We start from the raw sequence: 26040 nt of genomic DNA, 5'->3' as shown, positions 1-26040 counted from the left end.
CACTCAAATCCCTGGTCTGTATTTATAGACACTCCTCACTCAAATCCTCACTCTGTATTTATAGACGCTCCTCACTCAAATCCCTGGTCTGTATTTATAGACACTCCTCACTCAAATCCTCACTCTGTATTTATAGACACTCCTCACTCAAATCCTCGGTCTGTATTTATAGACGCTTCTCTCTCAAATCCTCGGTCTGTATTTATAGACGCTCCTCACTCAAATCCCCAGTCTGTATTTATAGGCACTTCTCATCTCCCAAGTACCTCCCACATGTCCGCTCCGCTCCAACTCTCAGCAAGGTAGAGGGATGGAGCCAGTGACTATGGAGTGGAGTTTGTCGCGAGGACTGAAGACAATGGCTTTCGTCTTCTCAATATTTAAATGGAGGAAATTTCTGTTAACCCAGTTCTCCCAGTATCCTTGGGTACATCTCATTTGGCTCAGGTGACTTCACAACTTTAAAGTCAAAGCAAAATACTGCGGATGTTGGAATTCTGAAACAAAAGCAGAAAATGCTGGAAAAACTCAGTAGGTCTAACAGCATCTGTGGAGAGAGAACAAAACAGTGAGTCATACGGACTCGAAACATTAATTGTTTCTTTTCATTCCACAGATGATCTCAGATCTGCTGAGTTTTTCCAGCAGTGACGGAGGAGTGGGCGGGGCTGGATGACCGAATGGGAGCAGCTGCTCCTCCAGCCAATCAGACTGAATGAGGGGCGGGGCTGATCTCGGTTCTCCCTCATTGGCTGAAACTCTGCATCATTCTGAAAGCTGATTTGTCTCAAACTCCAGGAGAAAACTGGACCTTTCTGTTTGTGACTTTAAACAGATGAAACCCTGTGGATGTGGAGCAGACATTTCAACATTTGTTACTGAAATGTGGGAACAGAATAAAACAACGTACAAATAATTCAAGGGCTCACTTCAAGGAATGACTCGCCAGGCAGGGAAAGTCACATTAGAACAAGTAGAATCCCTGGTTTCAATAAATGACCGGGCAGAAGGGTTAGGACAGGTTACGGAGAAGGTTAATCCTGTCATCATTCAGAACATCACATGGAAGCCCAGGCCTGGGAGAGGGGGATCCACTGCAGACATAGGAACAGGGGAATGAAAACAAAAAATGCCGGAAAAACACAGCAGGTCTGAAAGCATCTGCGGAGAGAGAGACAGAGACAATATTTCGAGTCCGTAAAACCCTTTTTCAGATCTAAAAGGAGGTAGAGATGTGGTGAAATATGTACTGATTAAGGGGGGTGAATTTGCCCAATCTCTCTTTATAAGACAGTCCCACCATCCCTGGAACAAGCCTGTGAACTTTCATTGCACTCCCTCTAGGGCAATAATATCCTTCTGAGGCAAGGTGACTAAAACTGCACACACTACTCCAGGTGTGGTCTAAACAAGTTTCTAAACAATTGAAGCAAGACTTTACTACTCCTGTACTCAAATCCTCTTGTGGCAAAAGCTAACATTCCACTAGCCTTCCGAATAGCTTGCTGCATCTGCATGTTAGCCTTCAGCGACTTATGGACAAGGACACCCAGGTCCCTTTGTACATCTACACTTTCTCATCTCTTATCATTTAGGAAATACTCTGAACGTCAGTTCCTTCTGCCATTTTTCCACAATATATTCTATCTGCCATGTGCTTGCCCACTCACTAAGTCTGTCCAAATCCTCCCACAGCTGCTTTACATCTACCTCATAACACATTCCCACCTCGCTTTGTATCATCTGCGAACTTGGAAGGATTCCATTTGGTCCCCACATCCAAATCGTTAATATATATTGTGATCAACTGGGACCCAAGTACTGATCCTTGTGGTACCCCACTAATCACAGCATACCAACACGAGAATTACCCGTTTATTCCTACTCTCTGTTTTCTGCCTGTTCGCCAATCCTTAATCCATGTCAGTGTATTGCCTCCTATCCCATGTGGGTTTATTTTGCTAATTAATATGTCAGGTCCCGGTGACTTATCAACTTTCAATCCCATTTTAACTGATATTAATTACCTTCAACTCCTTATTCTCCCTACTCCCTTGGATCTCTAAACCTGGGAGATTTCTTGTATCTTCCCCGGTGAAGGCAGACTCAGAATTATCATTTAGCTTCTCTGCCATTTCTCTATTTCCCCGACTCTGCATGCAATGGATCCACATTTGCCTAAAGCAACTCTTAGAGTCTGTTTTTATCTTTTCTCTAGATTGCATTCATATGCTATTCTCCCTCTCTTTACCAGTTTCCTGGTCTTCTTTTGTTGTATCTTAAACGGCTCCCAATCCTTAGGTTTACTCCCACTTCTGGCAACTTTATGAGCCTTATCTTTAAATCTTATACCATCCTTAACTTCCTTTGTCAGCCACGGTTGACTGACTTTTTGGGGGTTCTGCACCTTGAAGGAAGGTGTATGTGCTGTAAGCTATTTAATAATTCTTTGAAGACTATCCATTGCCTCTGTACATTTTAATGTATTTTCACATTCTATCTCAGCCAATTTCTCCCACACGCCTTCATAATTTCCTTTATTCAACTTTAACACCCTTGCTTCAGAGTGAACTACCTCATTTTCAAACATAGTATAAAACACTATAATATTGTGTTCACTCGCCCCTCAAGGTTCTTTTACAACAAGATTATTAGTTAGTCCTTTTTCATTACATAATGCTAGATCTAAAATAGCCTGTCCTCGAGTCGGCTCCTCAACATACTGCTCTAGAAAACCATCCCCAACATACTCCAGAAATTCATCTTCCACAACATCAGTGCTCAATTGGTTTACCCAGTGTACATGTAGATTGAAGTCATCCATGATCAATGTATACCCTATGCTACATGCTTCTGTCATCTCCTGATTAATACATTACTATTACCATTACTATCTGGCAGGCTATGAATAAGTCCAACAAATGTCTGCTGCCTTTTGCTAATGCATAGCTCCACCCAAACAGATTCCACATTGTTCTTCCAAACTGAGATCTCCTTTACTAATGCACTGATCTCATCCCTTATTATCAGCACAACTCCACCTCCTTGTCTGCCTTTACTAAACTTCCAGTATCCATGAATATTCAGTTCCCAGTTTTTGTCACCATGCAGCCATGTTTCCATAATGGCAATAATATCTTACCCCTATAATATCTTACTATTTGTGCCTTTTGATCATCGATTGAGAATGCTGTGCGCAGTCAGAGAGAGTGCCTTTAATTTTCCCTTTTTAACATAATTCTGCATTCGAAGCAGACTTAATGCTCTGCTTTGTTTCTCCTGCCTTGTAGCCTCACTACTACTTCCTGTTACCCATTTTACTTCCTTCTAATTTTACACTTAAAGTAAGGAGGACTAGTAGAATAAATTAACAGTAACTTCACTTTGCGACACTTCTCCTAACTTTACCTTACTTTGGTTTACTTTATGACTCTATTTCACTTTGACTTGATTTAATGTTACTGCCCTATTGTTGGTGTTCCTTACTGAAATACAGGCAGCTACTTCTTTATAAATGTTATGTTTTTTTTTTCTAGTTTTAAGCTATTTAAACACAATCCCTAACAGCAACTTCTCACCAACCAAGTTTTCCTGTGATGTCGCCCTTGGGTTTATTTTCAAACTCAGCCCGCTGCCCAATCGGAGGCGTTCCTCACAGGTCTGGCTGTCTCCTCTCCAAGAAGGTGAGACACGTCGGGAAGGACCAGAAGAGAAAGTTTACCTGTGTCGCAGCCACATAGGATCTCACTTGTGGCTTTGATAAGAACTTTTTTCGAACTGAGGCAGGGCAGAGGGATTCAAACAGGGAGTTCTCGGAAAAATGGACACAGTTTTGGGAGATTACAAAATGTTTAAGGATTTTTGAAAGGAAAGAGAGGCTGGAGATGTGGCGGCAGCATGCAAAGATGGAAGAGTGAAGGGCTTGTTTTTATTTAAGGATGTTATAATGATGGAAGGTTTAAAGGAGACCGGAACAGTATCTGAAAAGAAAGAACCATTGACAATGACGGCAAAGATGGGGAAGTTGGATGGTCAGTAGTTTAGTGGGAAGAGGGTCGATGGAGCAGTTGGTGCACACAGAAGGCATGAGAGGAGATGGGAGAGAAACTGGTAAAAGATGTGTTCTCTCATTAAAACTTACCTCTTTGACCAAGCTGTTGATCATGTGCCCCAATATCTCCTCATGTGCTTCAGTGTTAAATATTCCGGTATAATATTCCCGTGAAATACTTTGGAACGTTCTATTCTAATCAGTGTGCTACATAAATGCAATTGTTGTTGTTGATTTGGACATTTATCATCGCTGAGTGAAAATCCTGTAACTCCTTACCAAACAGCATTGTTGGAACACCTTCACCACAGTGACTGCAGCGATTCAGGAAGAAGGCCCACCAACACCTGACTAACAGACAACTGGGGATTGACAATATCTGCTGGTCTTGTTAGTGACACCAAATACCAAGAAACGAGTTAACAAAAAATCTCGGAAAAAAAGGCACTGTAGAAATACTTGTTACTAAAGCAACACTCTTAAATTGAACGGACGTTTGTCACTCTGTTCTCCCACAGGATCTACCTCCTTTAACAGCCTTCAACACTGGAAATTGCTGGGCCAGACTGGGTTGCAAAGTGCTCGGGGTTAACCCCAGCAGCTTCTCCTCCAATTCCACTCCAGCTCAAAATTGATGCAACAAAAAAGACCCCCATTCAACACCCACCCTAATTTAAACCGGCTCCTAATTGGTCTGCCTGTGTTTCCAGACGCGCCTGCATGAAACAATAAAACAAAAGCAAAGCTCTGGAAGACTGGAACTGAAATTAAGAGCTAAACTGTTTTAAATATCCAGCAGGTCAGGCAGCATGAACAGATTAAGAAACAGAAGTAGGGGCTCAGGTCGCTGACCTGCCTTCAGGCTGCACGATAACTCTCGGGGATGGCCGTCGACTAATGGCGGGCAATGTTCCCACAATGCAATGCGCCCCAGAAACCGCTCTATCTAAAAGTTGTTAATTTCCTGTTGGAAGGTCGGTTGCCGCAATCGGCAGGTGGCAACTATGGCGCCGGGAGATTCAAGGAGGTGAAGAACTGCAGCAAAATACAGGAGGACGATCACCCGCCATTATTACAGAACAATAAGCCGCGCATCTGCGCTTGCGCACCCACACCAGGGCCGGGACTAACAACTGTCCCGCATCCAGAATCACCGGGACCTGCAGCCTGGAACTGGGAGTGGGAGAAGCGGGAAGAATGAGGAGAAACAATATAATCCAACACTCTCAGCAACCTCCAATCCAGCTCCATTCCCGGGATAGTGAGACAGAGTTTAGAAACACTCACCAACACGATTCCAGTGAAACTTCCACGAGGAAAGGGGGAGCAGTGACTGTGCCTGCTCTGATATAGCCCCAGACCTGTCACTCAAACACCCCAACTCCGCCCAGTTCACAGCTCAACCTACCAGCTTGCAGCTTCCTGCACCTTGACCCCGCCCGGCCCAGGTGTGGGACAGTCCAAGGTGAGTCCTTCGTGTAACCAGGACAGTGGGGGAGGGGTGACCTCCCACCCTGTGCTTTGTCCCAAATGGTTCCATCCCCCCCTCCCCCAAGGCCCACTAAACACTGCATGCAGACGGCTGATGGACCTTGGATATCCTCACTGACCTGCACAGGTACATTATGCTGCTCCCCACCCCTGATACGCGTAAACATCTTGTTTCATACAAGTTTTGTTTAAGACTTGTTCAATCTTGTTTAATTGCAGGGCTATGGGGCAAAGGCAGGGACGTGGCATTAGGTAAATTGTCCCTTCAGGGAGCTAATACAGATACGACTGGCTGAACGGCCTCCTTCTTTGCTGCAACCATTCTATGATTCTTTGAATTGTCCCTATCCCGCTGCTCCATTCAAAGTGATTCCCAACTTCTGCTATTGTCCCTGGATCCCTGTTTAATCAAGTAATTCGTCCCCTTTCCCCTGCTCACCCTGTACCAATGTGTGTCAGACTTCCTCCAGACACCTCCCCCCACCACCATACCGGCGCCATCAACCATCAGCCGATTTCTGAATGCCTGGTTTTAGTTTAAATTTACAGAATTCCTGGATTTAGCTTCAAACTCGCCTTAATTGAATCCAGTAAAACTGAAAAATTTTGTCCCACACAACAGGATAGATTCTTTTGTTTAAAGTCAGAGCGAAAAATGCAGTTACTGTCCTCAATTAAAGTGGCTCTTCATTTTATTCCGCACCAGACCAGCATCTAAAACAGTGAACATTATCCCCCAGACCGGAATACAATACAGTGAACATTATCCCCCCAGACCCGAATATAAAACAGAGAACATTATCCCCAGACCCGAATATAAAACAGTGAACATTATCCCCCAGACCGGAATATAAAACAGTGAACATTATCCCCCAGACCCGAATATAAAACAGTGAACATTATTCCCCAGACCCGAATATAAAACAGTGAACATTATCCCCCAGACCCGAATATAAAACAGTGAACATTATCCCCCAGACCCGAATATAAAACAGTGAACATTATCCCCCAGACCCGAATATAAAACAGTGAACATTATCCCCCAGGTGGCAAGGACGCACAATGTATTCTGGGTGGGAGACTTCAATGTCCATCGCCAAGCATGGCTCGGTAGTGCCACTACTGACCTAGCTGGCTTAGTCCTAAATAACATAGCTGCTAGACTGGGTCTACAGCAAGTGGTGAGCGAAAAACATACTTGACCTCATCCTCACCAACCTGCCTGCCTCAGATGCATCTGTCCATAACAGTATTGACAGGGGTAACTGCTGCACAGTCATTGCGGAGATGAAGTTCCGTCTTCACCTTAACAATGTCCTCCATCGTGTTGTGTGGCACGACCACCATGCTAATTGGGATAGATTTCGAATAGATCTAGACTTGGCATCCAGGAGACGCTGTGGGCCATTGTACTTGAACATAATCTGTAACCTCATGGCCCTGCATATCCCCCACTGTACCATCCCCAGCAAGCCAGGGGATCAACCCTGGTTCAGTGAAGAGTGCAGGAGGCCATGTCAGGAGCGGCACCAGGCATACCTAAACATGAGGTGTCAACCTGGTGAAGATACAACAAAGGACTACTTGCATGCCAAACAGCATAAGCAGCAAATGATGGACAGAGCTAAGTGATCCCACAACCAATGAATCGGATCTAAGCTCTGAATTCTTGTGACAATCAGTCGAGAATGGTGGTGGACAATTAAACGACTCACTGGAAATGGAGGTTCCACAAATATCCCCAAACTCAATGATGGGGGAGCCCAGTACATCAGTGGAAAAGATAAAGCATTTGCTACAATCTTCAGCCAGAAGTGCCGAGTGGATGGTCCATCTCGGCATCCCCCAGAGATCCCCAGCATCACAGATGCCAGTCTTCAGCCAATTCGATTCACCCCACATGATATAAAGAAGCGACTGAAGGCACTGGGTACTTCAAAGGCTATGGACCCTGACAATATTCTGGCAATAGTACTGAAAACTTGTTCTCCAGAGCTTACCGCGCCCTTAGCCAAGCTCTTCTTGTACAGCTATAACACTGGCATTTATCCGGCTATGTGGAAAATTGCCCAGGAATGTCCTTTACACAAAAAGCAAGACAAATCTGACTCAGCCAATTACCGCCCCATCAGTCTACTCTCTGCCATCAGTAAAGTAATGGAAGGGGTCACTGACAGTGCTATCAAGCAGCACTTACTTAGCCATAACCTGCTCACTGATGCCCGGTTTGTGTTCTGCCAGGGCCACTCAGCTCCTGATCTCATTATAGCCTTAGTTCAAACATGGACAAAAGAGCTGAACTCCAGAGGTGAGGTGAGAGTGACTGCCCTTGACATCAATGCAACATTTGGCCGAGTGTGGCATCAAGGAGCCCTAGCAAAACTGGAGTCAATGGGAGTCTGGGGGGAATACTCTCCACTGGTTGGAGTCATGCCGAGCACAAAGGAAAATGGTTGTGCTTGTTCGATGTCAGTCATCTCAGCTCCAGGTCATCACTGCAGGAGTTCCTCAGGGTACTGTCCTCAGCCCAACCATCTTCAGCTACTCCATGAATGATTTTCCACCCATCATAAGGTCAGAAGTGGGGATGTTCGCTGATGATTGCATAATGTTTAGTACCATTCACGACTCCTCAGATACTGAAGCAGTCTATGTCCAAATGCAACAAGGCCTGGATAGTATCCAGGCTTGGGATGACAAGAGGCAGATAACATTCGTGCCACACAATTATCAGGCAATGACCATCTCCATCAAGAGAGAATCCATTCATCGCCCCTTGATGTTCAAGGCATTACCATCACTGAATCCCCCAGTGTCAATATCCTTGTTGTTACCATTGACCAGAAACCGAACTGGACTAGCCATATAAATACTATGGCTACAAGAACAGGTCAGAGGCTAGGAGTCATGTGATGCGTAACTCATCTCCTGACTCTTCGAAAGCCATCTACAAGGCACAGGTCAGGTGTGTGATGGAATACTCTGCACTTGCTTTGCTGAGTGCAGCACCCACAACACTCAAGGAGCTTGAGACCATCCAGGACAAAGCAGCCCAATTGATTGACACCGCATCCATAAACAATCACTCCCTCCACCACCGACGCACCGTAGCAGCATTATAGATGCACTGCAGGAATTCACCAATGCTCCTTAGGCAGCACCTTCCAAACCCACGACCGTAACCATCTATAAGGACAGGGGCAGCAGGTAGATGGGAACGCCACCGCCTGGAAGTTCTCCTCCAATTCACTCACCATCCTGACTTGCAAATATATTGCCATTCCTTCACTGTCGCTGGGTCAAAATCCTGGAACTCCTTCTCTAACAGCACTGTGGGTATACCTACACTACACAGACTGCAGCGGTTTAAGAAAGCAGTTCACCACTACCTTCTCAAGGACAACTAGGGATGGGCAATAAATGCTAGCCTAGCCAGCGATGCCCACATCCAGAGAATGGATAAAACAAAGAAAAATATCAGCATGAATGATATAATAAGAGATTGGCCCTTTCTATGTATATCCTACAACAACAACTTATATTTATAAAGCGCCTTTAACCAAATGAAACGTCACAAGGCGCTCCCCAGGAGCATTATATAACAAAGTGTGACACTGAGCCACATATTCAGTCAGATGACTAAAATCTCGGTCAAAGGGGGAGACTTTAAGAACTGTCTTAATGTAGGAAAGTATCGACTTCATGTTCCAGCTAACAGCAATGGTGCTTCTCATTCGTGAAGAAGTCACTTGTGTTCAAGTTTAACAAGACATTTAGTCGGAGAAAGTTTTCTCTGGTGAAGAGATCGGGAATGAAACAAAAGCCAAATGTCCAGTTTATTGGTAGTTTCCCTGATGACAACTGACCAGGAATCGACGCTTCCATTGGACCAACAGCGAATAGGGTGGAGGGTTTTGGAAATTGAAAGTTACACGAATGTTGGTCCCACTGCACCAGGAGAACTCTCCTGTGGACAGGATGTGGAGTTGTTCAGCTCTCCTGAGCTGAGAGTGGAGCTGATTGAGCTGCCGGGCCTGCAGTGTACCTTGAAGAACCGCTGTCTGGGATATTTCCTCTTAATTCACTGGCTCCCAGCTGAAGTAGTTTCTGCAGTTAAATAGTTAACTTTGAATATCAATCCCAATTTAAACTTTGGAGCAAAATCTGCAACTTTAAATCAGCTGTAAAAGAGAAAGCAAATTCATGCTAATGCATTTGGAGAGGGCAAACAAAGCTGGAGAATACACAATAAACAGGAGAATATTGGGAGGGGTAGAAAAAGTGAGAGACCTCGGAGTCCATGTCCACAGGTCCCTGAAGGTGGCCGGACAGGTGGATCAGGTGGTAAAGAAAGCATATATTTATCAGAACTCACAATACACCAGAACACTCACATCGGGGAGAGGCCATTCACCTGTACGGAGTGTGGGAAGGGATTCACTCAGTTATCCAGCCTGCTGAGACACGAACAAACTCACACTGAGGGGAGGCCATTCAGCTGCTCCATGTGTGGGAAAATATTCACCCCTTCAAACAACCTTGTGAGACACCAACGAGTTCACACTGGAGAGAAGTTGTTCAGCTGCTCCGAGTGTGGCAAGAGATTTACTCAGTCATCCCACCTACAGACACATCAACAAATTCACACTGCCGAGTGGCCTTTTAAATGCCCAGACTGTGAGAAGTGCTTTAAAATTCCAGTGAACTGATGTCCCATCAACGTGTTCACACTGACGAGAGACCGTTCAGGTGCTCTCACTGTGGGACTGGGTTCAGGTGGTCATCTCAACTCACTGGACACCAATGAATTCACTCTGGAGAGAGGCCGTTCAGCTTTTCCGAGTGTGGGAAGGGATTCACTCAGTAGCTAACCTGCTGAGACACCAGTGAGTTCACAATTAACAAGTGATTGGATTTTGCTGTGAATCACATCCAGGTCTGAACCATGTTCATTGGGGTCTGTTTCTGCTGATGGTAATAAACTCCAGCCCAGTTATAGGGGTTTATATTCTGGATAACAATCAGATTTGTGTTAAACACATGATTTATTGAGTCTTTTTTAATATTGCTAACACAAAATAGTTCCTTTTGAACATAGGAACATGTCTCAGGACATTGGGACAGCAATGAACAAACTCAGGGTAATATTGGATACAGAGTCAAAACAACGTGATATTCTTTCTCCATGTGACCTGTCTCAGAATTCTCTCATCAAACAGACCATCAACATGAGAGGAATTGACATTTTAAGTCATTCCAAGAGGAAATTAGAGGCTGTAATTATCCAGGAAGTTGTTCTGAAATTTACACTACCTCCCACTGTCACCAAAGCTGGCAATAGACAGCTCATTGTTCTAATTGTGTTGTAGCCTCTGTCCCAGATGTTGTTCAATATAGATTTAATGTTCAGAGAAAGGGGTGAGATTGGATGGTCAAAACTGCTCACAGGCTATGGAGGGTGATGTTGACTTGAATGTACCAAAAACAGTGTTCTTCATAGGCACCAATACTTTATCCCCAATATTGGTCACTTTGGTCGGTGTTGTCCACCTGATAGGACAGGATGTGTCCTCATGTGTCTGTTTGTATGAATGCGGGTGTGTCCCTGAGTGTGGAAGTGTGTGTAAATGTGTGTGGGTGTGGAGAAGATGTCTGAGTGTGTGAGACAGAGAGAGAATGTCTGTGTGGGTCTCTGTGTGTGGTTGTCTGTGCTGCTTCTCATTAGCTATAACACAAACCTTCCTCTCCAAGCAGACAACATGGCTCCTGAGAATCCCATCCAGTGATGTGATTGGTACGATTCGGAGATCCTACATCCAGGGTGAAACCACAGGCTGACTGTGTGCTGTGTAAAACCTGACACCTGCACAACCAGGCCCAACTTCTCCTGGAGCAACATGAAGTGTCTGCTGCTTTCCAGATCCATTCCTTTCCCCTCACCATTATCCTCAAATAGTTCACAAAATCCTTGTGTCCATCATCCTCCAACACACCTATGGTTTCCACTTTAAATATTTCCATCAGTCTTTTTCACAGAGAGCAATGGGATTGCTGCTATCACAGGAATCAGTTCTGAAATACTGTCCCTCTGATCATTAGGCTCCCTGGAGTAATACACTGATCCCGATCTTCCCACCTAACACAAATCCATAGACCCATTTGAGTTCCAGATTTTAATGTGATCGTCTAATGTAGAAAACATATATCATTTAACCCATTTAAAACTGATTCAGCACGCCCCCTCCACACACACTACAAGAGGTTGTCTTTGAGATCAGTTGTTCCTTTGTAATCTGGGTTGTTCTGAATGATAACAATATGAACCTTCTTCCTAACCTGTCCTAACCCTTGAAAGGTGGGAATGCGCCATTAACAAATATATGCTTCAAGTTAATAATTCTGCTTTGTCTGACTGACATGGTTAATTTACAGAAGGATTAGGGTATGGTCGAATGGACATATGTCCAATGGGGACATAAGGGGACTTCTTGCTAATGTCGGGATAACAAAGTTAGACATTATTTTTACATTGATTTTTTTAACAATTTGCTGATTTTTGATGGAAAGGGAGACAGTGAGAAGGAGCTAGAAAGTCGAGAAGGTCAGAGGAAGTGCACTTGTGGTGTGGGGTGGGAGGGGAATAACAGAGGAACCAGGTATGGGTGCAGACCATTTCTACATAGGCATGAACGTACAGGATCGAAATTATAAACAAGGGCACACGGTTCATTCTGTAATCATGATCAATGCTGTAATGTCCACAAAATACTCCAAGCGTACAGGAGAAACTTGTATCGATGAGATGTCTTTGGAGCTCTCCTGTATCCCCATATTTGTCGTTAATGTTGCTTTTCCATCTCACAGCTGACTCATGTTGAGTGTTTTAGATTCTCCACAACACCCTTCTGTCGGTTCATTCACTGAAACCACGGACTCTCCTTGTTGTAACGGTGACATTCCCTGTCTGCCCGGTTATTTCTTGAAGTCAGTCAGCCCTTGAATTGTTTGTACATTGTTTCATCATGTCCCACCCAGCTGGCCGCCAGTGCAGAGGCATTGGAGGAGGACGGTTTGGTCCACGTTGTTAGAGGCTGTGGACAGGCTGAGAAGGACAACGAGGGAGTTTTCCTTTGTCACATTCACATGGGGTGTCATTGGTGACTTTGGGAAGAGCTATTTCGATACCGTGACAGGGACAGTGATCTTATTGGAGGGATTTAAACATGGAGTTCTGGGAAATGTAGACATGGATTTGGGAGGTGATCAGGACTTTGGAGAGCAAAAGGAGGTGGGAGCTGGAGCGGGAGTTTAATAGGATCGTGGGGTCAAGTGTTGGTTTTATTGAGGACAGGTGATGATGGCAGATTTGAAGGAGAGATGGGCAGTACCAGGAGAGAGAGAACCGTTAATATCAGTGAACATGGGGAAAATGGGTGATCAGCAGTTTAGCGGGAACAGGGTCGATGGAGCAGGAGGTGGGTCTCATGGACAAAGTGAGCTCTGAGAGGGCAGGAAGGGGAGATGGGAGAGAAACTGGAGAAAGATGTGGGTTCAGAACTCGGACATGGGGGATCTTTAGAGAAAGTTTGTCCCGATGGGCTAGTGGAAGGGAAGAAAGCAGCAGAGGCAGCTGATCGGATTGTCTCAATCTTAGTGGCAAAGAAGCTCCATGAGCTCCTCATACTTGCTGCTGAAGGTGAGGATGGAGGAGACAGGGGAGAGGGAGAGCCCTTCGAAAGGAACTAATGTCTTAGGGATAGTAAAAAGATTCAACATCATCTATTTAATTGAAAGCTTAATGATTTTATTTTTATCCAGAATATTAACACCTATAACTGGGCTGGAGTTTACTAACAACAGCAGAAACAGACCCCAGTGAAACATGGTTCAGTTGCAAAACTCAATCACTGTAGTTACTCGTGAACCTGCTGGTGTCTCAGCAGGTTGGATGACTGAGTGAATCCTTTCCCACACTCGGAGCAGGTGAACGGTCTCTCCACAGTGTGAACTCGCTGGTGTTTCAGGAGGTTGGATGACTGAGTAAATCCCTTCCCAAACACGGAGCAGGTGAAAGGCCTCTCCCCAGTGTGAACTCGCTGGTGTGAAATAAGATTAGCTGATCGCCTGAATCCAGTCCCACAGTGAGAGCACCTGAACGGTCTCTCGTCAGTGTGAACACGTTGATGGGACACCAGGTCCCCGGAACTTTTATAGCACTTCCCGCAGTCTGGACATCGAAAAGGTCTCTCCTCACTGTGAACTCGCTGGTGAGTCAACAGATGGGATGAATCAGTGAATCCCTTCCCACATTCTGAACAGGTGAAATGCCTCTCTCCAGTGTGACCATGCTGGTGTCTCAGCAGGTTGGATGACTGAGTGAATCCCTTCCCACACTTGGAACAGATAAATGGCTTCTCCCCAGTGTGAATTCATTGGTGCACAGTCAGATGAGATGATCACCTGAACCCAGTCCCACAGTAAGAGCAGCTGAACAGTCTCTCGTCAGTGTGAGCGCGTTGATGGGTCATCAGTTCCCAGGAACTTTTGTAGCACTTCCAACAGTCCAAGCATTTAAAAGGTCTTTCGTCACTGTGAACTCGCTGGTGTTTCAGTAGGTAGGATGAACGAGTGAATCCCTTCCCACACTCGGAGCAGATGAACGATCTCTCTGCTGTTTGACTGCACCGATGTCTTTCCACGTAATTGAATCCCTTCCCACAGTCCCCACATTTCCACGGTTTCTCCCTGTTGGGACTGCATTTATGTCCTGCCACATTAGATGATTAGCTGAAGCCTTGTCCACAAACACAACACGTGTACAGTTTCTCCCCACTTTGAACAGTGCTTTTTCCTTCCATGTTCAAAATCCGATGATATTCAGGCTACGATAAACTGTGCAATCCATCAGATCCTGATGTGATGTTTGGTTTCAGTTTCTTGACTGCAAATCCTCTCCTTCTAATATCCTGTGGAATTGATTTAAAACAGAAAGAGGGAGTGAGAGAGAACCCACAAAAACACAAAGGCAGGTTGTGAAACTGAGCTGAATGGATCTGGGAATTTGTGGGGCCGGCACTAGGAAAAAGTGACCATGAAAGATGCTGGATTGTCACAAAAACTCAACTGGTTCACTAAGGTCCACCAGAGAAAGGACCTTCTACACAGTCTGTGCCCATAAATTTCAAAATTGTGCCTGAACACTAAGGTCTAGGTCATAGGAGCAGGAGTCCTAACACTGACTCCTGGGGAAATCCACTTTCAACCTTCCTCCATTCTGAAAAATCATTACTCTCTGTTTCCTGTCACTCAGTTAATTTTGTATCCATGTTGCTGCTGCCCATTTTGTTCTATAAGCTATAACTTTTCTCACAAGTCTGTTATGTGGCACTTTATCGAATGCCATTTGGAAGACCATGTACACCACATTAACAGCATTACCCTCATCAACCACACTGTTAACTCTTGAAAAACCTTAAGCAAATTAGTTTAACATGATTTTCCCTTAACAAACTTGTGCTGGCTTTCCTGAATTAGCCCACATTTGCTTAAGTGACTATTAATTTTGTCCAGAATTATCACTCCCAAGGTTAAACTGACTGGTCTGGAAGTTGCTGGGCTTATCATTACACACTTTTTGAACAAAGGTGTATGATTTGCAATTCTCCTGTCCTCTGTCACCACACATGGGTCTGAAGAAGATTGGAATAATATGGTCAGTGCCTCCACAATTTCCACTCTGAATTCCCTCAGTATCCTTGGATACAACTCATCCAATCCTGGTGCCTTGTCAACTTTATCAGACAGCCTATATAATACCTTCTCCTTATCAATATTAAACACCACAAGTGTTTGAACTACCTCCTCTTTAACCTTGACCTGTGCAGCATCATCTTCTTTGGTAAAGACAGATGCCAAATATTCATTTATACCTCATCCATGCCCCCTGTGCCAATGGGTAAATCACCTTTTTTTAAATCCCTAATCAGCCCCTGTCTCCTTTTACCACCCTGTTACTAGGTATAAGACGGAGAAAGCGTTTTGATTTCCTTCCATGTTAGCTGCCAGTCTCTTCTCATACTCTCTCTTTGCTTCTCTTACTTTCTTTTTCCAATTTCTCTCTGAATATTCTTTCTTTATCCTGTCTCTCGGTTGTATTTGCCACCTGATATCTCTGTTAGCAGACTTATTCATCTTCATCTTAATCTCTTCTCTTATTTAGTGAGCTGTGAATATGTTAGCCACACCTTCCTCATTTGTGAAAATATGTCTTTACTATGTCTGATCTATTTCCTCTTTAAGGCAGCCCATTCCTCAATTACAGTTTCTCCTGCCAACCTTTGATTCCACTTTACTGGGTCAGATTCATTCTCACCTTATTGAAGTTGGCTTTCCCCAGTTAATTATTCTTTCTCCTACAAGGAACCTTTGCCCACAGACAGACAGGCCAACTGTTTACCTTCCAGATTTAAAGGCCGATGATATTCAAGTCCTCACGAATTGAGTGACTCTGCCAGATCTGAATTGATGTTTGATTTGAGTTTCCCATCTGTCAACCCTCCACTTCTAAGATCCAGTAAAACAAATTTACAAAAGCACTAACCGTCACTCCAAGATAGAAATTGAGATGAGACAAACATTACTCTTGGTTTGAGTTTGCTGTGTGTAAATCCTCCCCTTCTAACCCCCTGTAAAAGGAGTTTCCAAAATCCATCCCTGTCAGTCCAGGATAGAAATGCACAACATTCTCTCCTCCTGCTACCTGGACCAGGATGGCCGCGCATGCGCCCTGCTGCACATTGCCCCTGTGAAGATGGCGGTTGTTAACTTGGGCCTGTCTCCGAGAGGAGACGCGGGTCAGAGTTGTCTCCTCTCCATTCGGTGTAACCGCAGGACCGGTAGCTTCTTATTCAAGATTTAAGACCTTCACAGGGTCTTCATGAAGCCTCCCCGCCCACTCCGCCGCCTCCATCCCTCTCCCATTCACCAGCTCCTTTTACTCGCCTGTCTTCGCCATTTGTCAACGTCTTCCACCAGCTCCAGGTACAGACGGTACTGCGCATGCTCCAGTCAGAGATCGCAATGCGCATGTACCAGTCACTGCCAGCTACTGCGCCTGCGCCAAGAGCTCCTGTAGTGAGGATAGAGCACATTCTGCCCCCCACTGAATGCTGGGTAAACGTACCGCCATTGAAAGGCCTTTTCTGATAAGATAATTATGTTTTATGATCCGATGATGATTGGCGCCATAGGGCCAATACATAAAATTATTAATATTGATATGGCAACCATAATGCACGGCCCCTCCACCATAGTTCTGTCCTGGGTGTAATTAACAACAGAACAAAACCTGACAGTTAGATCTGAACTCACTGGACTCTCAGCAGCGGCACAGACAAGTGATTTTTCTTCCCATATTCTGACTACTGAAACTCTGTCTTGTCAGTTGGAATGTAGCAATTGTGGATCTAATCCTTTGACCTTCTAAAACTGGAGTGTTAGCAGGTGGGCAGTGAGCAAAGGGTTGCACACATGAAGTATCTGAATGGTCTCCCACAGGTATGACTGTGCTGCTGTGTCAGAAAATGGAATAACGAGGTGAATCCATTTCCACATTCAGCTGGTGTGATTTCATGGTGTGATTTTGCAACATGAGTTTCAGCTCACACTGGGATCTCAAACTCTTCTAAGAATGTGCTCTACATTGGCAACCACAGTTAGAGAAAGGTGGTGTTGTAAATTTGAAATAAAAAAACAAAATATTTGAATTTTCAGCAGATCTGGCAGTGTCTGTGGAGAGTGAAAGATGTATTTAAATTTCAGGGCTGTGACTTTCCATCAGAACTGCACTGCATCAGTGAGCAGACTTGAAAACTTATCTCTATTTCTCAATTCACAGATTCTCCTGGATGTGCTGAGTATTGCCATGAATTTCTGCTTTTATCTCTGATTGAAGAAGTTGCATATGAATTGTGCATTAGATTTATTGATGACTAATGTATATTTATTCTCAACCATCTACAAGTGGAAAACTCTTCCACTTGTCTACCCTGTCAACCCCTTTCATTATCTTAAAGGCCTTAGTCAAGTCATCCCTCACTTTCTTTTCCAGAGAAAAAAACTTTTCAATCTGTTAAATCTTTGTGAATTTGACATATTTTCCAATTCTGGCATCATTCCAGTAAATCTTTTTTGCACCATCCCCAGTGCTTCGCTCCTTCCTATAATATGGAGGCAGAGCTAATCTGAGCATCTAAGTCACATTGTCCCAAATTCCTGTATGTTGTAAGGATCATTATGGCAGTGGGAGAGGGGACTGTGGTTTCGAGCTGTTATTCACCATCCCCTGTTTCAGCCATTCTCCCATTAGCTGAAAATAAGATTAGATGAAATGAGCAGATCTCATGAGCCAGCCTGTGACATTATGAATCAATTACAAAATTGTCTCTCAGCCTTACAGTGAAGCAGAGGGTATTTTTCATTCTAAATTTGCTAATTATACCATTAAGAATACCCGTCAGAGAATGACTAGATTTCAGCATGGGGCCAGTGTAAAGCTCATTTAACATGATTACCAAGCAGTGAAGAGGTGAATTTGTAATTCACATGCACCTTGTTTGTGCATTTCCCAGATTAATAGTTGCACTGAGTCTGTTGTTCTCCATCTTGATATGTTCAAGATGGAAATCCATAAATATTTGGGCACTAAGGGATATGGTGATAGGATGGGAAAATGGAGTTGAGCTGGAAGAACATTTAATGGTGGAGCAGGCTCAAGGGGCCTTTTAGTCTAACCCTGCTCCTATTTCTTGTGTTCTTATGAACATCAGTGTGAATCATTTCCATTCAAGCACAGCAGATGCAGCAGCACTCATCCACCTCCTCCCTTCCCTCATTCCAGGGCCCAAAACACTTTCCAAGGGGCACAGTGATTTACTGGTACTTCTTGCTATTCAGTATTGTCTATTCACTGACCACAGTACGGTTTTCTCTACATTGAGGAGATTAAATCCCAATTGGGTAACTGCTTTGTGGAACATCACCTTTCAGTCTCCAAGTGTGACCCTGAGGTCCTGGTCATTTACCAGTTTAATCTCCACCCACTCCCACTCTGACCTCGGCCTCCTGCACTGTTCCAATGAAGCTCAATGGAAGCTCGAGGAACAGCAGCCCATCTTTCATTGGACACTTTACATCCTTCTGGACTCAACATTCATTTTGACAATTTCAGATCATAACTACTGCTCCCATTTTTTCTGACAGTAGGTGCTGGTAATGGTCTTCTTTTACCATTTATCCCTCCTCTGGGCCTGTGTTGTTTCTCCACTTGTCCCATTAGTTTATTTCCTTGTCTCATTATCACCCAATGCTGCCTTGCACATCATCCCCTTTGTCATTTAATCACGAGTTCAGGCTCGGACAAGGGGGATCTTTAGAGATAGTTTGTCCCAGTGGGCTAGTGGAGGGGAGGGAAACAGCAGAGGCAGCTGATCAGATTGTCTCAATCTTAGTGACAAGGAAGCTCCATGAGCTCCTCACACTTGTTGCTGGAGGTGAGGATGGACGAGACAGGGGAGAGGGAGAGCCCTTAAAAAGGAACTAACTTGTGCTAGAAATATCAAAACGACTCAACTGTTCATCGCAAAGCTGATTTATTCCAATTTTATACAGAATCTGTAACTGAGCTGGAGTTTATTAACATCAAAAAGCAAATATCTTGTTAAAAATAGTAAAAAGGTTCAACGCATTGTGTTTAACACAATGCTGATTTATTTGACTTTTATCAAAGCGGGCTGGAGTTTATTAATGTCTACAGAAACACACTATAATGAACATACTTCAGTCCTGAATGTTATTAAGAGCAAAATCCCATCACGACAGTTACTTGTGAACTTGCTGGTGTCTTAGCCGGTGGGATGACTGACTGAATCCCTTCCCACATACGGAGCAGGTAAATGGCCTCTCTCCAGTGTGAACTGTCTGGTGCAGCAGCAGGTTGAATGACTGACTGAATCCCTTCCCACATTCGGAGCAGGTGAATGGCCTCTCTCCAGTGTGAACTCTCTGGTGTCTTAGCCAGTCAGATGACTGACTGAATCCCTTCCCACATTCGGAGCAGGTAAATGGCCTCTCTCCAGTGTGAACTGTCTGGTGCAGCAGCAGGTCGAATGACTGACTGAATCCCTTCCCACATTCGGAGCAGGTGAATGGCCTCTCTCCAGTGTGAACTCTCTGGTGTCTCAGCAGGCCGGATGACTGACTGAATCCCTTCCCACATTCGGAGCAGGTGAACGGTCTCTCTCCAGCGTGGACTCGCTGGTGTGCGATGAGATGAGATGATTGCCTGAACCCAGTCCCACAGTGAGAGCACCTGAACGGTCTCTCATCATTGTGAAAACATTGATGAGACTTTAGTTCCACAGAACTTTTGAAGCACATCTCACATTGTGGGCATTTAAAAGGTCTCTCATTTGTGTTAACTTGCTGGTGTCCCATGAGGTTGGCTAATTGAGTGAATCCCTTCCCATGCTCAGAGCAAGTGAATGGTCTCTCCCCAGTGTGAGTGCACCAATGAGATCCCAGTTCCAATGGGGATTTGAATCTCTTCCCACAGTCCCCACATTTCGATGGTTTCTCTCCATTGTGACTGCATTTATGCTCCGTCAGGTCAGATGACTGGATGAAGCCTCGTCCACACACAGAACACGTGTACGGTTTCTCCCCACTGTGAACGGTGCTTTTTCCTTCCATGTTCAAAATCTGAAGATACTCAGTTTAAGATAAATTAAGCGATTCCATCAGATCCTGATGTGATGTTTGGTTTCAGTTTCCCGAATGCAAATCCTCCCCCTCTAATCCCCTGTGGAATTGATTTAAAACAGGAAAAGGGGAGTGAGAGAGAACCCACAAAAACACAAAGGCAGGTTGTGAAATTGAGCTGAATGAATCTGGGAATTTGTGGGGCCGGCACTGGGAAAAAGTGACCATGAAAACTGCTGGATCGTCATAAAAACCCAGCTGGTTCACTAATGTCCTTCAGGGGAGGGAACCTGCCACCCGGTCTGGGCCTACACAAGACTCTGGCCTCTACAAGAACATACAAAATAGGAACAAGAGAAGTCCTAACACCCTGTCGAGCCTGCTCCACCATTCAATACGATCGTGACTGATCTTGGGCTTCAACTCCACTTTCCCACCCACTCCCCATATCCCTCGACTCCCTGAGAGACCAAAAATCTGTCCATCTCAGCCGGAAATATATTCAATGATGGAGCATCCACAACTCGCTGGGCTGGAGAATTCAATGTGACAGAGAGAGAAAGAGAGCGGAGTGGGAGAGACAGAGAGAAGGTTACTAAACTAAGCACAGGATGTCGATAAACAGAATTCAAGTGCGTGGGATTGGGGTAATATCCTGTTATAGTTTGAGAATTGGTGAAAAGACAGAAAACAGAGAGTCGGAATAAATGTCTCATTCTCAGGATGACAGGCTGTTTTTGTGGGATACTGCAAGGATCAGTGCTTGGCCCACAGCCATTCACAAACTATACAAATGATTTGAAGGCACTCATTTAAGCAGCACCTAAATTTTCACATTCTCATCCTTGTTTTCCTCCATGGTTGTGATCATTCCTATCTCTGTAACCTCCTCCAGCCTCACAATCCCCCCCGAGATATCTGCTCTTCTTGAATTCGATAATAACTGATTTTTATAATTCCATCACTGGTTGCCATTCTGTCAGTTTCCAAGACTCTAGAATTCCCTCCCTAAACCTCTCCGCCTCTCTACCTCATTTGCTTCCTTTAAGATATTCCTTCAGACCGACCTCTTTGACCAAATTATTGGCCACCTGCCCAAGTATCTCCTTGGTTTCTAACATTTCTGTGAAATGTCTTGCTAAACTATATAACAATAAATGTGCGATATAAACACAAATTGTTGTTGTTGATTTGGACATATATCAATGTCCCTTCCTCATCACTGGGTGAATAACCTGTAGCTCCTTACCTACCAGCATTGTGCGAGCACCTTCACCACACGGACTTAATTAGTAATGGGTTGAAAGGTTATGGGGAGAGGGAGGGAAATTGGAGTTGAGGCCAAAATGAGATCAGCCATGATCATAATGAATGGTGGGGCAGGCTCGAGGGGCTGAATTGCCCACTCCTGCTCCTAGTTCTTATGTTCTTATGTTCAAGGATCTATGGACATGCACACCAAGGTTCTGTACTTCCTCGGGTCCTACCATTCATCATGTACTCCCTTGTCCAGTTAGTCCTCCAAAAATGCATCACCTCACACTTTTTGGGATTAAATTCCATTTTCCACTGTTCTGCCCATCTGACCAGCCTGTCTATATGTCTAAGGGTTTCCTCCTCGCTATTTACCACACTAGTGATTTTTTTGTGTTACCTGTGAACTTACTGATCATACCTCCTACATTCATGTCTACATCATTAATGTCCACGAAGAACAACAAGGGACCCAGCACCAAACCCTGCAGTACGCCACTGGACACAGGCTTCCAGTCACAAAAACAACCTTTGACCATCACCCTCTGCCTCCTGACACTGAGCTAATTCTGGATCCAATTTGCCAAATTGCCCTGGATCACATGGGCTCTTACCTTCTGGACCTGTCTCCCATGCCAGACCTTGTCAAAAGCCTTAGAGAATTCCATGTGGACTACATCAACTGAACTACCCTCATCTACACACCTCGTCACCTCCTCGAAAAATTCAATCAAATTTGTTAGACATGATCTCTCACCGACAAAGCCATGCTGACTATCCTTGATTAATTCTTGCCTCTCCTCATGGGGATTAATTCTGTCCCTCAGAACGTTTCCAAAAGTTTCCCTACCAGTGATGTTGGACTCACTGGCCTATTAGCTCCCTGGTTTATCCCCACCATTCTTCTTTAATAATGATACCAAATTAGCTGTCCTCCAGTCCTCTGGTACTTCTCCTGTGGCCAGAGAGGATTTGAAAATTAATGTCAGGGCCCCTGAAAGCTCCTCCCTTGCCCCCCACAGCACCTGGGATACATCTCATCTGGGCCTGGGGATTAATAGACTTTTAAGGCCCAATAAAACCGCTAATACCTCCTCCCTCTCAATACTCATTTGTTCAAGTATATCACAGTCCCCCTCCCTGATTTCTATACCTACATCGTCCTTCTGTATAGTTAATACAGATGCAAAGTATTCATTTAAAACCTCATCTACATCTTCCAACTCCTCACACAAATTGCCATTTTGGTCCCTGATGGCCCCTAATCTCTCCCTGGTTATCCTCTTGCCCTGAATATACTTATAAAATGCCTTTGGACTTTAACTTATTTCACCCAGCTGTGTTTTTCATGCCCCCTCTTCGCTTTCCTAATTTCTTCTTTAACCCCCTACACGTTCTGTACCCATCAAGGGCTCCTGCTGTTTTAAGCCCTCGGTATGTACCATAAGCTTCCCTTTTTTTCCCCCCTTATCTAATCCTGTCAATTCCTCAACATCCCAGTTTCTCTGGACTTGTTGGTCCTTTGTGGGAAAATGTTGGCCCTGTACTCTCACTATTTCCTTTTTGAATGACTCCCACTGCTCTGATGTTGATTTTCCTACAAGTAGCTGCTCCCAGTCCACATTGGCCAGGTCCTGTCTTATCATATTGAAATTGGCCTTCCCCAATTCAAAACCCTTATTTTCTATCCATCTTCGTCCTTTTCTATAACTACTTAAATCTTACTGAGTTATGGTCATTATCACTGAACTGCTCCCCCACTGATACTTCTACAACTTGCCCAGCTTTGTTCTCTAATAGGTCCAGCATCTCTCTTGTAGGACTTTCTATGTGCTGGCTTAAAAATCCCTCCTGGATACATTTGAAGAATTCAGCCCCTTCAAAGTCTTTCACACTTTGTCTATCCCAGTTAATATTGGGGAAGTTGAAATCCCCGATTATTATTACCCTATTATTTTAACACTTCTGAGATTTGCCTACATATCTGCCCTTCTATCTCTCCCTGACTGTTTGGGGGTCTATAGTATGCTCACAACAATGTGATTGCCCCCTTTCTGTTTTTAAGTTCTACCTATACGGCCTGATTTAAGGAACCTTCTAAGATACCATCCCTCCTTACTGCAGTAATTGACTCCTTGATCAATATTGTGACACCACCATCTCTTTTACAACCTCTGCCCCCTTCCTGTCTCACCTGAAGATTCTATACCTCGGAATATTGAGCTGCCAGTCCTGCCCCTCCCTCAGCCATGTCACCGTGATAGCAATGATATCATATCCCCATGTGTTAATCAGCATCTGCAACTCATCTGCCTTACTCACAACACTCCTTACGTTAAAATAAATGTCATCCAGCCTTGCCATGTTGCCTTGTGCCTTAACTTGACTTTGTACACTCTGCCTTCCAGACTGACTTGTTTTTTCTTATATACTTGTCTGTACATCACCCCCTACTATACCTCCACTCAGTATCCCACCCCCATACCAAATTAGTTTAAGAGCCCACCGACAGCACTAGCAAATTTCCACGCATGGTTCCTCACACCTTTTAAAGCACTTCTCACACTTAAATTAAAAGGTCTGTTGTCAGTGTGAATGGTGTCCCAGCAGGTGGGATGATGTCCTGAACCTCTTACCACACTGTGAGCAACTGAACAGCCTCTCACCAGTGAGAATTCAATGTGTTTCAGCAGGTCAATCCAAAGAGACAAATATTTCCCTTAGTTTGAGTTTGCTGTGTGTAAATCCTTCCCTTCTAACCCCCTGTAAAAGGAGTTTCCAAACACTCGGTGTAAACTGGGCTCCGGGAGTTTGTAATCCGGGTTTGGAGTCCTACACCGGGTGTGTGTGAACCCTCCCAGTCCACCCTCCGGCTCCATTCCTCTCCTGCACTCGGCCCTTTCTCACCCGCTGGACTTTAAATTCCACCGCAACAAAAAGAAAAATACCTGGAAATGGAAAAACTCAGCAGGTCTGACAGCATCTGCTGAGAGGAACACAGTTAACGTCTCGAGTCCATATGACTCTTCAACAGAACTAAGTAAAAATAGAAGAGAGGTGAAATATAAGCTGGTTTAAGGGGGCTGGGACAAGTAGAGCTGGATAGAGGGCCAGTGATAGGTGGAGATAACCAAAAGATGTCACAGACAAAAGGTCAAAGAGGTGTTGAAGGTGGTGATATTATCTAAGGAATGTGCTAATTAAGGGTAGAAAGCAGGACGAGCAAGGTACAGACAGCCCTAGTGGGGGTGGGGTGAAGGGATCGAAATAGGCTAAAAGGTAGAGATAAAACAATGGATGAAAATACATTTAAAAATAATGGAAATAGGTGGGAAAAGAAAAATCTATATCAATTATTGGCAAAAATATTCCACCGCCTTCGTCCCGGTCCCCCGCCCACACTGCGCATGCTCCACTCCCAGCAGGCTCCGCCCCTCTCACTCCGATTGGCTGGAGGATCAGCTGCTCCCGCTCGGTCATTCAACCCCGCCCCTTCTTCCTATTGGTCCGGAGCTGCCGCCAATCATTTGGAGTCGGAACACGCGCAGTCAGTGGTGACAGGCGGTAAGGGAGCTCCAACCAGCGGATTTAAAATGCGGGTTTAAAAAAGGCCGAGTGCGAATACAGAACCCGTGAACGGAGATAGGGCTGACGGGTGATTTTGGAAGCTTCATAAACTCACGGTGTCGGCCCCAAACCCTCAATAAGGAGCCACCGGTCCTGGGTTTGCTCGGCGCTGTGGGAGAAAGGCCCGAGTTATCGGCCGCCATCTTTATAGGGGCAATGTGAGGATGGGCGCATGCGCGGCCATCTTGATTGGCCAAAGTGCTACAGGGCGCATGCGCGGCCTCCATCCTCACGGGAACAATGAGCAACAGCCCGAGGGAGACGTTCAAAAAATGTGTGTTCACCAGGAGTTTTAGATCAGCAACAATAGAATTATAAACCCACAGTCACTCAGCAGTACAGAATTTAAGTATTGCTGAAAAAGGGAGACATATTGCTCATATTTCATGTTGCACTCCTCTGGACAGATGCAAAAAAACCAAATTTCTCAGCGAACAACAATTTATGCTGCACAAGGAAAGGGTGTTGACTGGTTGGCCAGTCATCTCTAATTGGTCAAGGCATTTCCATGGAGAATGCACCAAAGAGCTATCATCCTCCATGCTTTTGTTTAATTCAACAAACGGTCCCATCCCTGGACATGTCCCTTCTGTCTGCAGTGGGCAGTTCCCTGTGTATGAATATATGTAGCTTCTAGCAAGCAAAAGTGAGCCACATTATGAGCCCGACTGATAATCTTTGAAATTTGATGTTCTTGCGTCTGTCCTGATGAGTACAAGAGAAAAGCAGTGCAGATATCTCAGAGGGTTGTGGGGCTGGAGGAGATTACAGAGATAAGGAAGGGTGAGGCCATGGAGGGATTTGAAAACAAGGATGAGAATTTTAAAATCAAGCTGTTGCTTGACCGGGATCCAAGGCAG

The 26040-nt window shown here is 44.7% G+C and overlaps 2 protein-coding genes and 1 pseudogene across 5 annotated transcripts in view; 1 reads left to right on the top strand and 2 right to left on the bottom strand.

The window, feature by feature from the left end:
* The window catches only part of LOC144697667 (uncharacterized), a 200642-nt gene extending 180664 nt beyond the window's left edge, over positions 1 to 19978 (bottom strand). Inside the window, exon 1 of the mRNA XM_078569687.1 lies at positions 19469 to 19978. Within this exon, the coding sequence (XP_078425813.1) occupies positions 19469 to 19978 (510 nt within the window). The remainder of the gene's footprint in view (positions 1 to 19468) is intronic.
* The window catches only part of LOC144698328 (uncharacterized), a 694970-nt gene that overhangs the window by 284677 nt on the left and 384253 nt on the right, over positions 1 to 26040 (top strand). The window lies entirely within an intron of this gene.
* Positions 1 to 26040, bottom strand: part of LOC144698352 (uncharacterized) — a 674481-nt pseudogene that overhangs the window by 550403 nt on the left and 98038 nt on the right. The gene's annotated exons all lie outside the window — the stretch shown is intronic.

Source organism: Cetorhinus maximus, chromosome 23 (genome assembly GCF_964194155.1).
Source record: "Cetorhinus maximus chromosome 23, sCetMax3.hap1.1, whole genome shotgun sequence".
In the NCBI taxonomy this organism is placed as follows: Eukaryota; Metazoa; Chordata; class Chondrichthyes; order Lamniformes; family Cetorhinidae; genus Cetorhinus; species Cetorhinus maximus.
This window is presented reverse-complemented; position numbering and strand designations above follow the sequence as displayed.